Source organism: Cebus imitator, unplaced genomic scaffold, assembly GCF_001604975.1.
Source record: "Cebus imitator isolate Cc_AM_T3 unplaced genomic scaffold, Cebus_imitator-1.0 Scaffold328, whole genome shotgun sequence".
NCBI classification, from domain to species: domain Eukaryota; kingdom Metazoa; phylum Chordata; class Mammalia; order Primates; family Cebidae; genus Cebus; species Cebus imitator.
In genome coordinates, this window is record NW_016107643.1 from 1,889,961 (window position 1) to 1,904,693 (window position 14,733).

The 14,733-nt window shown below is 39.9% G+C and overlaps 1 protein-coding gene across 1 annotated transcript in view; it reads right to left on the reverse strand.

Annotated features, from left to right (window-relative positions):
- The window catches only part of RNF24 (ring finger protein 24), a 75,478-nt gene that overhangs the window by 4,369 nt on the left and 56,376 nt on the right, over nt 1-14,733 (reverse strand). The window contains exons 4-5 of the mRNA XM_017504851.2: nt 14,192-14,234; nt 10,883-10,924 (exon numbers count right to left, since the gene is read on the reverse strand). Of these exons, the coding sequence (XP_017360340.1) occupies nt 10,883-10,924; nt 14,192-14,234 (85 nt within the window). The remainder of the gene's footprint in view (nt 1-10,882; nt 10,925-14,191; nt 14,235-14,733) is intronic.

Here is a 14,733-nt window from a genome sequence, read left to right on the forward strand (position 1 = left end):
CATAACTCATTAGGCAAAAGAAACAGGCCCAGCCAGGTACGGTGGCTTATACCTGTAATCCCTGAACTTTGGGGAGGCTAAGGCAGGAGGATAGCTTGAGCCCAGGAGTTCAAGGCCAGCTTAGGCAAGAGATTGGGACTCTGTCTCTACAAAAATTTTAAAATTAGCTGGGCGTGGTGGTGTGAGCCTATAGTGAGGCTGAGGATCCATCTTTCTTGATGGATTGCTTGAGTCCAGGAGGTCAATGCTGCAATGAGCTGTGATCACACCACTGCACTCCAGCCTGGGTGACAGAGTGAGACTCTATTTTGAAAAAAAAAAAAAAAAATGAATGAATGAATAAATGAATGAAAAAAAAAAAAGGTCCAAATGGATGAGAGTCTCCTCCTCTTCCTTTCCCACATGTTCAAGGACATAGGCAGATGGGAGAAGACAGAAAGCAAGAGGCAGCTGCCTTACTTCAGTGCCTCAGAAGCGTGGGACTGAAGGAGGGTTACTCTCACATCTGCCAGCTTAACCTGCTGTCGCTTTCTTGGTGTGCCAAAGGGCTGGGCCTCCCTGGGTTCTCTACCTGCTCAGCAGCATAGACCTGACTCCCAAGCCCTGGCAATCTTTTCTCCCATTTTTATGGTACAGCTTGCAGTAACATGCTATTTATAGTTCCTGGGGCCTCCCACTTTGGGCCTGTCCTTCTGTCAGTGTCTGTCTTTGTCATATAAAAAGTTACTGAAGACGGCCGGGTGCAGTGGCTCATGCCTGTAATCCCAGCACTTTGGGAGGCCAAGGCGGGCAGATCACGAGGTCAGGAATTTGAGACCAGCCTGACCAACATGGTGAAACCCCATCTCTACTAAAAACACAAAAATTAGCTGGGTGTGGCAGCATGCGTCTATAATTCCCCCTACTCAGAAGGCTGAGGCAGGGGAATCACTTGAACCCAGGAGGCGGTGGCTGCAGTGAGCTAAGACAGTGCCACTGCACTACAGCCTGGGCCACAGAGCAAGACTCCATCTCAAAAAAAGAAAAAAAAGTTACTGAAGGCTCACTAAATTAACTCATGAAGATGTGCAGATGGGGCTAGGACTGCTCTCAGGCGATGACTAGTCTCCATAGCTTGGAGAGAGGCCTTCTCCTTCATGCCCAGGGGCTTGGTTCCCATACTGCTTCCTGGGCATTCACCAGTGCCCATGGACACCATGTGTTGCCACACTGACCCATTTTACAGACGAGGAAACAGAAGCTCAGGAAAAGAATGTTGCTTGAGGCCATTTAGTTGGAGGGTGGCTAGGTCTGTTGCACTGATGTGCTACTGCAGCATTTCTCTCCCCTGTCCAGTGGTTGAACTCCTTCCTCCCTACTTGCTTCCCTATCCATTCCCAATCCTGGTTCAGGCCAGCACCATTTCCAGCCCAGACTGTTGATGGCTCTGCTGTCATTAGTTTCTTAACCTGTAACATGTAACCCAGTCTTCTTCAGTTATGTAACATGATCTAGGCAGGACATGTGGCTCTTGGTGCCCAGTGGCCAGTGCCGTGTTGGTTTTTAAACATCCTTGCTGAGGTAGCTTTCAGGGCCTTGTGTGTACGACAGACAGGATCTTCGAAGGAGGGGGAGAATGGATAACTCCCCACTAAGATGGCATGGGAGCAGGGAGGAGGGCAGGATAGGTGGCTGGCCTTGGCTCAGACACACTAGCTATGTGGCCTCTGCCCTCAGGACTCCTCACGGAGCACTGTTCCTTCATCTGTACAATAAGGACATGACCTGCCCCACCCCACAGAGGGCTGTCATCAGCTCAGCTTGGGGGACAGGGCTGAAGACACAGTATGGCAGTCTACCAATCCGTTGTTTTTATTGACGTCTACATTTTATAATGGAAGCACTGTTCTTAAACTCATTTTTGTTTTCTGAAGGGAGGCTGAGAACAAGCTGTGGGTAAAGTAAGAATCCAGCAGTTTCAGCCTAGTGGTTATCTTTCTGGGCCTCAGCTTCTCACCTGTCAAGGGGGAATGATGCTCCCATTCCTAGACTGTGATTGGCCATCTGGCCTTCAACAGCCAGTTTTCCTCCCAGTCCTGCCTTCCAAAACAGGGTCAGGACTGTCCTCTGGAGATTCAGCACTGATCCTACTGAAGCACAGGTTGGATGAGTTGCTTATTTTTATTCACTTACTTTTCCAGGACCCAAAATTAGATTAGTAGCCTTTCCAAAATGGAGCTGCTATTAATAGTATGATGCATTATTATGTTTTGAATAAACAAATCCTAAAACGATAGCCTCCTGAGAAAACACAAGATAAACTCTGACACGTTAAATGCTAAAGGTGACCAAAGTCAATGGCAATCACAAAAAGAGAAAAGCATCAGGTGACTTCCTAGAAGTTCTCTGAGAACCAAACTCATTTTACAACTTTCCTTTACAGATCATATTTTGCAAATAAACTTTCCTTTCCAGATTCAATGAGATTATTTCTCCAGTGTGACTTCCCATCACCATTCAAAAATTGAGATATGATTAAAATACGATAACATTCACTCCTTTAAGTAATGGTACAATTCAGCAGTTTTAAAGTATATATTTCTGCAGCCATCTTTACAATCTAATTCCAGAACATCTACATCAAATGCCACCCCCACCCAGAAAAAGCCCATATTCAGAGGCAGTCACTCCCCATTCTCCCCTTTCCCCAATCTCTGGCGACTAACTACTAATCTACTTTCTTTCTTGATGGATTTGTCTAATCTGAACATTTCATATAAATGGAACCATATACTATGTAATCTTTCATGTCTGGCTTCTTTAGCAAAATGTCTTCAAGGGTCATCTATATTGAAACATATATCAGTACTTCACTCATTTTCATGGCTGAATAATATTCCATTATATGTATGTACTGCATTTTGTTTATCCATTTATCTGTTGACGGCCACTTGGGTTGTTTCTACCTTTTGGCTATTGTGGACAACGCTACTATAAACATTGTTGTACAAGTATCTGGTTGAGTCCTTGTTTTCAATTCTTTTGGGTATGTAGCAAGGAATGGAATTGCTGAGTCATACAATAACTCTATGTTTACCTTTTCTGAGGAGCTACCAAACTGATTTCCAAAGTAGCTGTACCATTTTACATTCCTACCAGCAGTACATATGAGTTGCAATTTCTCCATATAGTCACCGATACTTATTCTTGTCTTTTTTACTACAGTTATTCTAGTGGGTGTAAAGGGGTCATTTCCTTAATGACTAACAATGGCGTGCTTACTGACTACCGCATATCTTCTCTGGAGAAATGCCTATTAAGTCCTTTGTCAATTTATTAGTTGGCTTATTTTTTTTATGATTATGATTAATATTTTTCAGGCGGAGTCTTGCTCTGTCGCCCAGGCTGGAGTGCAATGGTGCGATCTGTGCTCACTGCAACCTCTGCCTCCCGGGTTCAAGTGATTCTCCTGCCTCAGCCTCCTGAGTAGCTGGGATTACAGGTGCCCACCACCATGCCCGGCTAGAGATGGAGTTTCACTATGTTGGCCAGGCTGGTCTTGAATTCCTGACCTCGTGGTCTGCCCACCTCAGCCTCCCAAAGTGCTGGGATTACAGGCATGAGCCACTGCACCTGGCCTTTCTTTTTATTATTAAGTGGTATGGTAAGGGTTCTTTATATATTTTAGACTGAAATCCCTTATCAGATAGCCAACTAATTTTGACAAAAGTGTAAAAAGCATTTCAATGACAGAATAGCCTTTTCAACAAACGATGTTAGAGCAACTGCACATTCATAGGCATCAAAAACATGCAACTTAAGCAGAAGCACAACCTAAGAACAACCAAAGCACATGACACCTAATGCAAAGCAACTGAAGGAAAAAATAGATAAACTGGACTTCATCAAACTAAAAAACTTTTGTTCTGCAAAAGATCCTGTTAGGATGAAAAGACTGGGAGAAATATTTGCAGACCTTTTTATTTTGCAGAGTTCTTATTGAGTTCTAAGAGTTCTTTGTACATTTTGAATACCAGACCCTTATCAGATATAAGACTTGTGAACAGTTTCTCCTTGTGGGTTGCCTTCACTTTCAGGATAATGTCCTTTGAAGTATAAAAGTTTTAAATTTTCTTTTTGAGACAGTCTTGCTCTGTCACCCAGGCTGGAATACAGTGGTGCCATCACAACTCACTGCAGCCTCAATCTCCCCCTCTCAAACAATCCTCCAGCTCCTCCAGCCTCAATCTCCCAAGTAGCTGGGATGACAGGCACACACCACCACACCCGCTAATTTTTTTTTTTTTTTTTTTTTTTTTGAGACGGAGTTTCGCTCTTGTTACCCAGGCTGGAGTGCAATGGCGCGATCTCGGCTCACCGCAACCTCCACCTCCTGGGTTCAGGCAATTCTCCTGCCTCAGCCTCCCGAGCAGCCGGGACCACAGGCACGCGCCACCATGCCCAGCTAATTTTTTGTAGCTTTAGTAGAGACGGGGTTTCACCATGTTGACCAGGATGGTCTCGATCTCTTGACCTCGTGATCCACCCGCCTCGGCCTCCCAAAGTGCTGGGATTACAGGCTTGAGCCACCGCGCCCGGCCTAATTTGTTTTTTAAGTAGAGACAAGGTCTCGCTATGTTGCCCAGGCTGGTCTCAAACTCCTGAGCTCAAGCAATCCTCTTGTCTTGGCCTCCCAATGTGTTGGGATTACAGGAATGAGCCATCATGGCTAGCCTGATGAAGTTTAACTATTTTTTCTTCACTTGCTTGTGCTTTAGATGTCATATCTAATAATCCATTGCACAATCCAAGGGTATGAAGATTTATACATCTATGTTTATTTCTCCTCTTTTTTTTTTTTTTTTTTTTTTTTTTTTTTTTTTTTTTTTTTTTTTTTTTTTTTTTTTTCTTTTTTAAGTTTTTTTTTTTTTTTTTTTTTTTTTTTTTTTAAGAGTCAGAGTCTTGCTATGTTGCCCAGGCTGGTCTCAAATTTCTGGACTCAAGCCAGCCTCTCACCTCAGCCTCCCAAGGAGCAGGGATCACAGGCATGTGCCATGGTACTGGGCTCACCTGTTTATGTTTAAAAGTTTTATAATATTAGCTGATGCATTTAGATCTTTGATTAACTGTTGAGTAATCTTTGTATACAGTATGAGGTAGATGTCTAAATTTATTCTTTTGCACATAGATATCCAGTTGTCCCAGCATGACTGATTGAAAACATGATTCTTTTCCTACTGAATTGTCTTGGCACACTTGTTGAAAATCAATTGACCATAAATGTTTGAATTTGTTTTGGGGCTTGCAATTCTATTCCACTGATCTATATAGCTATCAATATACCTGGTGTCACACTAAATACTTTGTATAGTAAGTTTTGAAATTGGGAGGTGTGATTTCTCTAACTCTGTTCTTCTTTTTCAAGATTCTTCTGGCTATTCTGGATCCTTTCCATGTGAATGAAATCCTTTCCATGTGAATTTTAGAATTCATCTACTTGTCAGTTTGTGCATAAAAAGAGCAGATGGGATTTTCAAAAAGGTGATTTGGTAAATACTTTGGATGCTACTGCTAACTTTACAATATTAAGTTTCTAACTAATGAACATGGGATGTCATTCCATTTATTTAGGTTTTATTATCTTTTCAATGATGTTTTATAGTTTTCAGCATATAAATCTGGGCTTCTTTTGTTAAATTTATTCCTAGGTATCTTATTATTTTTGATGCTATTACAAATGAAATCTTCCTAATTTAATTGCTGGTGTGTAGATTTAACTGGTTTTTATATACTGATCTTACTTATTTTTGAGACGGAGGTTCACTATTGATGCCCAGGTTGGAGTCCAATAGCACGATCTCAGCTTACTGCAACCTCTGCCTCCCAGTTTCAAGTGATTCTCCTGCCTCAGTCTCCTGAGTAGTTGGGATTACATTACCACACCCAGCTAATTTTGTGTTTTTAGTAGAGAGGGGGTTTTTCCATGTTGGTCAGGCTAGTCTTGAACTCCCAACCTCAGGTGATCCGCTCACCTTGGCCTCCAAAAGTGCTGGAATTACAGATGTGAGTCACTGTGCCTGGCCTATATATTAATCTTATATCTAGGAAACTTGATGAATTCATTATTAGCTCTCATCGTTTTTTGTTTTTGTTTTTTTTAATAGATGGAGCCTTGCTCAGTCACACAGGCTGGACTGCAATGGCACAATTTCGGCTCACTGTAACTGCTGCCTCCTGGGTTCAAGTGATTTTCCCATCTCAGCCTCCTAAGTAGCTGGGATTACAGGCACCTGCCATCATGCCTGGCATATTTTTGTATTTTAGTAGAGACAGGGTTTAGCCATGTTGGCTAGGCTAGTCTTGAACTCCTTACCTCAGGTGATCTGCTCACCTCGGCCTCCCAAAGTGCTGGGATTACAGGCCTCAGCCACCACACCCAGCCTTTGTATATAATTTTGAGACAGAGTCTTGCTCTGTCACTCTGGCTAGAGTACAGTGGCACAATCTTGGCTCATTATACCATCAACTTCCCATTATACCCTCAAGTGACTCTTCCATCTCCTCAGTGAAAAACTGATTCTAAAACTGGGACTACAGGTGCATGCCACCACACATGGATAATTTTTGTATTTTTTTGTAGAGATGGGGTTTTGCCATGTTGCCCAGGCTGGTCTTGAACTCCTTGGTTCATGCAATTCAAAAATACTAAAAAGAAAATTCTCAAAGACTTGTGGAACAACAACAAATGTTCTAACATTTTTGTCAATGGAGTTTCGGGATACAGAAAGAGTGAAATGCAGAAAAAAAATTTGAAGAAATAATGGCTGAAAACTTCCTATGCTTGCCAAAAGACAAACCCACATATTCATGAAGCTGAGTAAATGGCAAACAGGATAAATCCAAATAAATCCATGCCCAGACATCATAATAAAATTGATGAAAACTAGAAAAAGAAAAAATCTTAAAAGCAGCCAGAGAAAGTGATACCTTACTGATAGGGAATGAATGATTCAAATGACTGGATTTTTCATCAGGATCCATGAAGGGCCTGAAGAAACAGGCATAACATTTTTAAAGTGCTAAAACAACTGTCAACCTGGAGTTCTATATACAAGAATATCCTTTAGGAATGAAGGTGAAATAAAAATATTCTTAGATGAAGGCAAACTAACAGAATTCATAGCCAGAAGACCTGCTTTAAGAAAATTACTAAAGGAAAGTTCATTATGAAGATAAAAGGGAAATGACATAAGAAGGAACTTAGAACATTGGGAATGCCTAGCAACAGAAATGGTGAAAATCTGAATTAATGTAAGGCTATTCCCCTCTTGAATTTTTTTTTTTTTTTTTTAAGACAAGGTCTCACTCTGTCACCTAAGCTTGAGTGCAGTGGTGCAATCAACGCTCGGCTCACTGCAGCAGCTACTTCTGAGGCTTGGGTGATCTTTTCACCTAAGCCTCCTGTGTAGATGAGACTACAGGTATGTGCCACTATACCTAGCTAATTTTTTGTATTTTTTATACAGATGGGGTTTTGCCATGTTGCCCAGGCTGGTCTCAATCTTCTGGACTCCAGGCAGATGCCTGCCTCTTGAGTTTTTAAAGATGTGTCTGATAAAGAAAAGACATATTACACTGATGGGATTTTTCAATGTATATAGATGTAATATGACAGATACTGCACAAAGAGGGGGAAAAAAGGGGGAGATCTATATTGTGGCAATGTCTCTACGATCCAACTGGAGTGTTAAAAAACTGATTCTAAATATTTATTTTGTAACCCCCTAGGGCAACCACTAAAAAACTATACAAAGACATAAGGTAAAAATCATAATAGATAAATTAAAATGAAATACTAAAAAATGTTCTAATAACCCAAAAGAAGGCAATAAAAGGAAAACAGAATGAAAAAGAGAGAAAAGCAGAAAACAAACAAACAAAAAATGGTAAACCTAATTCTAACCGTGTCAGTAATTGCACTGAATGTAAATGATCTAAACATACAAATTAAAAGACATATTGGCAGAGTGGATAAAGAAACATGACCCAACTATATGCTATCTATTAGAAAACTTACTTCAAATATAATTCAATAGGTAGATTGAAAATAAAAAGATGAAGCCAGTCGCAGTGGCTCATGCCTGTAATCTCAGCACTTTGGGAGGCTGAGGCTGGTGGATCGCCTGAGGTCAGGAGTTCAAGACCCAGCCCAGCTAACATGGTGAAACCCCGTCTTTACTAAAAATACAAAAATTAGCCAGGCATGGTAGTGGGCAACTATAATCCCAGCTACTCAGGAGGCTGAGGCGGGAGAATTGCTTGAACTTAGGAGGTGGAGGTTGCAGTGAGCCAAGATTGCACCACTGCACTCTAGCCTGGGCAGCAGAGCGAGAGTCCATCTCCAAAAAAAAGAAAAAGATGGAAAAACACATACCATGCAAATAATGAAAAGGAAGCTGGTAGCTATATTAGTATCAGAAAGATATTTCCTTATTTTTTTGAGACAGGGTCTTGTTCTGTCACCCAGGCTGGAGAGTAGTGGCACGATCTTGGCTCACTGCAGCCTGAACCTCCTGGGCTCAAGCAATCCTCCCACCTCAGCCTCCCATGTAACTGAGACTCAATATATGTGCCACTATGCCCAGTTAATTTTTTTCTTTTTGCAGAGATGAGGTCTCACTATGTTGCCCAGGCTGGTCTTGGATTCCTGGGCTCAAGCAATCCTCTCACCTCAGCCTCCCAAAGAGTTGGGATTACAAGTGTGAACCACCGTGCCTGGCCTAGACAAATATTTCAAAGCAAAGAAATTTACCAGGGATGAAGAGAGACTTGTTTGTTTTGTTTTGAGACAGAGGTTTGCTCTTGCTCCCCAGGCTGGAGTGCAATGATTGCACAATCTCAGCTCACTGCAACCTCTACCTCCAGGTTCAAGCAATTCTCCTAACTTAGCCTCTCGAGTAGCTGAGATTACAGGTGCCCGTCACTATGCCTGGCTAATTTTTGTGTTTTTAGTAGGGATGGGGTTTCACCATGTTGGCCAGGCTTGTCTTGTACTACTGACCACAGGTGATCTGCCTGCCTCAGTCTCCCAGAGTGCTGGGATTAAGGCGTGAGCCACCCTACCCGGTGAGAGACCTTGGCAAAAGGGTCAATTCACCAAGAAGATATTCAATGTGTATACACCAAACAACAGAGCTTCAAATAAATAAATAAATGGAAAGACATAATGTGTTCACAGGTGAGAAGACTCACCATGGTAAAGGTCAAGTCTCTCTAAACACAATTATAGATTTAACGCAATATGAATCAAAATCCCAGCAGGATTTTTTTTTTTTTTGTAGATACAGACAAGCTGATGCTACAATTTACATGGAAGGGTAAAGGACCTAGACTAGCTAAAACAATTTTGGAAAAGGATGAAGTTAGAAGAATCACACTACCTGATTTTAAGATTTACTATAAAGCTATAATAATCAAGACAGCGTGGTACCGATGAAGAAACAGGCACATAAATCAAGAGACTATAATAGAGAATCCAGAAATACTGTCACAAAAATATGGCTATTTGATTTTTGAAAAAGGTGCAAAAGAATTTCAGTGGAGAAAGCAACTCACCATGACCAAAGCTGGGAAGACTATGGTGAAAAAGAATCCAAGACTACATACAAATGGCCAGCTTCAGTGAAACAGGAATTGGTGGGTGTAGTTGGATATGAATTCTGATACATATTGATGCAACATAGTGTATTTATTCAGGACAAAGTTTCTAAACTAATAGGTCAAACCAATAAGGAAGACTTCTGTTCCAGATAAACCTGATAAAAATGTAATATTTTCATTTATGGTCATCAAAAAGACTCCAAATGGAAAACAGACCACCTTCTACTACTTCATGTTAATTTTGTCTGTGTGTCAAAATTAACTTCTGGGAAAAGTAAAAAATCAAACAGTAATTAATGCTTCAGTTTAATCCAAAGCTAGGTCTAAATGCTATTAAACAGAAACATATCAAATCTTTGATAAAAAATGTGCATAAAGAGCAAAAGAGCAATAGATGATTTCAAAGTATTCAGTAATTATTATTTTTATTATTATTCAAATAACCTAACAAATTAACTTTCTTTGAAGAGACTGGCAATTTAGCTTCACCATGGTTAGGCTGTATACAACACAGCTATTACAAAACACAGCTTTCCAAGTCCTTGCTTTAAACACCAATTAGAAAACCCAGAAAGGGAGAAAGAAAAGGTGATAAAAAAAAAAAAAAAACTCTGAAAATTCGTAGTGAGAGGCAATACAAGGAACAGAATTAAAAAGAATTTTTACAGGCTATGTATCTTAATGTATATAGCAGGATATATACACCCGTTTGTACTTAAGTTCCAAGGCACCTATGACCCAACTATGCAACTGAATAGCTAAACAATCCCAAGGATTCATATCTCTACCTATACGTTCTTCCCCTATTCCATCTGTCTTACCTTCTCAAATCCCTGCCCCATGAGATAATTGCTCCCTTCTTTGTACCACTGGTAAGAAAGAAATACTGGGAACATTTTCAATGGGGAAATTAGTACATACTCATCTTGAGTAGAAAAACTAACATATTTGTTTCCTATTCATACAGCATGGAGAGCAAGCAGCATCCCTGCTGCTATGAAATTTTACAGCATCCCTGCTGCTATGAAATGGTGTCATCCCTATTAAAAGTATGAGTTATATTACTCTCGTAAAGCATTCACACAATTGATTCTTATGTGATTCCACCCTCAAATATTCTATTACCCCAATCAAAATAAGCCTAATTTTTTCAACTACTGCAAATAAAAGTGTTTAAACATACCACAGCATATCACTGCTACCAGAAAATGGCGGAAGATTAAATTACTTATCATCAACTTACCTCATGTAAATTCAATTCTTTTACTTTCTCTTTTAATATAACCTGTAAGACAAAAAAGTATGTTCTTAAGCCCATTTAAATCTGTAATTTATTTATTTTTTTTATAATATTCTTGGAGTATATAAATCTGTAATTTTAAATACTTCTCATTATACTCACGAATATTTTTCTTTTGTATATACAGCTCATTTCCCTCATATTCGATATTGGAGAGAATTTCTTTTACAGTTTAAGACAGATCATTGTAGCAACATTTTTTTAACTTGAGCAATGATGCAATATTCTCCTAAAAAGCAATTTTGGTGGAGCATGGTGGCTCACACCTGTAATCCCAGCACTTTGGGAGGCAAAACACTTGAGGTCAGGAGTTCGAGACCAGCCTGGTCAACATGGTAAAACCCTGTCTCTACTAAAAATACAAAAATTAGCCAGGTAGGGTGGCACCTGCCTGTAATCCCAGTTACTCAGCAGGCTGAGGCAGGAGAATCTCTTGAACCCAGAAGGCAGAGGCTGCAGTGAGCTGAGACTGCTCCACTGCACTCCAGCCTGGGTGAAAGAGGGAGGCTTTGTCTCAGAAAAAAAAAAAGAAAGAAAGCAATTTAAAAAATCTCTTTGAAGACCAGGCGCAGTGGCTCATGCCTGTAATCCCAGCACTTTGGGACGCCAAGGCGGGCAGGTCACCTGAGGTTGGGAGTTCGAGACCAGCCTGACCAGCATGGAGAAACCCTGTCTCTACTAAAAATACAAAAAATTAGCCGGGCGTGGTGGCACATGCCTGTAATCCCAGCTACGTGGAGGCTGAGGCAGGAGAATGGCTTGAATCTGGGAGGCAGAGGTTTCAGTGAGCTGAGATCTCACCATTACATGCCAGCATGGGCAACAAAAGGGAAACTCTGTCTCAAAGAAAACTCTTCGAAAATAGATTAAATTTTGAGAAAAGAGATTAACAACACATGCCCATCTGGACTAAGTGCTAATAAGGGGGGAAAATAAATGAGGCCGACTGCCTCACAATTCAGTAAAACACAGCATTGACTGATGGGACTAACTAGTAATTTATGAAAGATTAAAAGGTAAATTGGGCTGGGCGTGGTGGCTCATGCCTATAATCCCAGCACTTTGGGAGGCCCAGGTGGGTGGTTTGCCTAAGGTCAGGAGTGGAGTTTGAGACCAGCCTGGCCAACATAGTGAAACCTTGTTTCTACTAAAAATACAAAAATTAGCTGGGCGTGGTGGTGCCTGCCTGTAATTCCAGCTACTCAGCAGGCTGAGGCAGGAGAATTGCTTGAACCCAGGAGGCCGAGGTTGCAGTGAGCAGAGATCACGCCATTACACTCCAGCCTGAGAACAAGAGCAAAACTCCATCTCAAAAAAAAAAAGTAAGTCAATCTTAAATTTGAAAGTTTTGACTCCGTGGTGAGTAGTTAAAATGAATGCCAAGTGATAAGAAGGAAGTTTACTATTTAAGAAGAAACTCTGAGACTAAACATAGCTTATTAGAGTTAAATTTCATCTTAAAATGAAAAAATATAATAGGCAAGTAAAATTTAATTTTGGGTGTCTTATATTCCCAAACTAAAAATAGATTTGAGGGCAAATCATGTTTTCAGAAATCACAACCAGAAGCTAGTATCTGGCCTCACAGGGATATATTAAATTTCCTAGCCAACATATTTCAAAGATCAAATTTACTGTACATCTTATGACTTGATTAGTTTTATCAGTCAATTTCACTTATTAAGTGACTGCAAAGGCCAATTTTACTTTCTAGTTAGCTTACATACAAATATCTTGTAGGTTGTCAAGATTATAACAGGTGGCCAGGTGCGGTGGCTAATGCCTATAATCCCAGTACTTTGGGAGGCTGAGGCGGGCAGATTGGCTGAGCCCAGGAGTTTAAGACCAGCCTGGGCAACATAGTGAAACCCTGTATCTACAAAAAATACAAAAATTAGCCAGGTGTGGTGGTGCATGCCTGTAATACCTGCTACTTGGGAGGCTCACCTGAGCCGAGGAGGCAGGGGTTGCAGTGAGCTGAGATCGCACCACTGCACTCCAGCCTGTGTGACAGAAGTGAGACCCTGTCTCAAAACCAGATAAAACCAAAAAACAAAACAAAAGATTATGATAGGAGCCTCGGCAACATGGTGAGACCGATCTCTACAAAAAAATACAAAAATTAGCTGGGTGTGGTGGTGTGTTCCTGTAGCCCCAGCTATGTGCGCCACCACACCCAGCTAAGGGCAGGAGGATCACCTGAGCCCAAGGAGGCCAAGACTGCAGTGAGCTGTGATCGTGCCACTGCATTCCAGCATGAGTGACAGAGACCTGGTCTCAAAAAAAAAAAAAAAAAAAAAAAAAAAAAAAAAAAAAAAAAAAAAAAAAAAAAAAAAAAAAAAAAAAAAAAAACTAAAATACTCAACGCTGATTATGGATCTCACATGAGACCTACAGGGAAGAGTGTGGAGTTACCTAAGGACATCAGTATGTACATCTAGGGAATGTGCCAATGAACTCAGATTTCAAAGATACATAGATGAAAGATGAACAGAAAGATATGCAGTCCTGAAGTGGTAACACTGTCCTATAACATCAGTGTCAGCAAGGTTAAAGACTCAAATAAGCTGAAGCTCCTCACTACCCAACAAGAAAGCTACGGGTAACAAAAATTAAGAATTTAATGCTTAGGGCCAAAGGAAAATCTAGGCCCCTTGTTTGGTGTCAGTGGTAAAATATTAATGGAAGAAAAAAATAATTGTACTTGGCCTTCAAGAAAAGATAAGCACATTAACTTAAAGACAAAATCAGTGAAGGACTAGGTACAGTATTAACAGCTATGATTCAAGTTTGCAGAGTTCTAGTGGATAATATAAGCTAACATTTAAAGTACAAAAGGGAGTATAAGAGATCACTGTAACACAGCTGATCACCTCTGAGGAACTGCTATATCTTCTAATATAGAAGGAAGTAAAAATTTCACTTAATGGTATCTCTGAACTCCATTAAGTTGACAGTTACTTTAAGAATTACAAGCTATAGCATTTCTCTTTAGCAAACTGTTGACTCAAGTTTCTTGTTAAATTATATGATTATATTATCTGAACTTTCTATAGTTTCAAGTAATGCTTATAAAAGAAGAGAAGGATACTTAAGAAAATGAAGTTGATATGTTATACTGCAAATTGGCAGTGAGATGCCAAAATGAACACAGGTAAATTCAGTCCCAGTTTAAAGTATGAGTGGAAATCAGAGTTCTCAGTTTTTTTGGGGGAAAAAACAATCAAAGCCAATCTAAATTAAATTTCTCACCTGTTTGTAGGCATAAAATTCTTTGTGTGCTTGATGTCTTAGCCTAAAAGACAGAAATTGGTAATGCAATATTGAGATTTCCAACACAGTAACTTGAAAAAAATAAAAAGCTGCTGATTTTTGGTATTAATTTATATCATTTATGGTTCAAGTGATGTAAATTAGAATCTTTACCCTGATATACACCCAAATGACATATCTCTTATCATGTTATGTGAAAGTGCCCAATGAACCATGAAATGTTACCCAAATGGAAATTCTAATGAAATCTGATTGAAGCAAAAATCTCAATACAACAAATATTCTAATGAAGATGACTCAATTCTTTTTATACTGACAGTGTACTTATTTCAATAATATTTATATTTTTTCTTAATTAGAAAAAACAAGTATAACGTATATTGAATGAAGTATAAAAACCTTAAGTATACATCTTGAAATTAAAAAAAAATGTAAATATCAGGGTAACTCTTGCTCATATCAAGATATAGTACATTTCCAGCACACCTGAGCCCTCTAAAATGACCCTTCTTTTTTTTTTT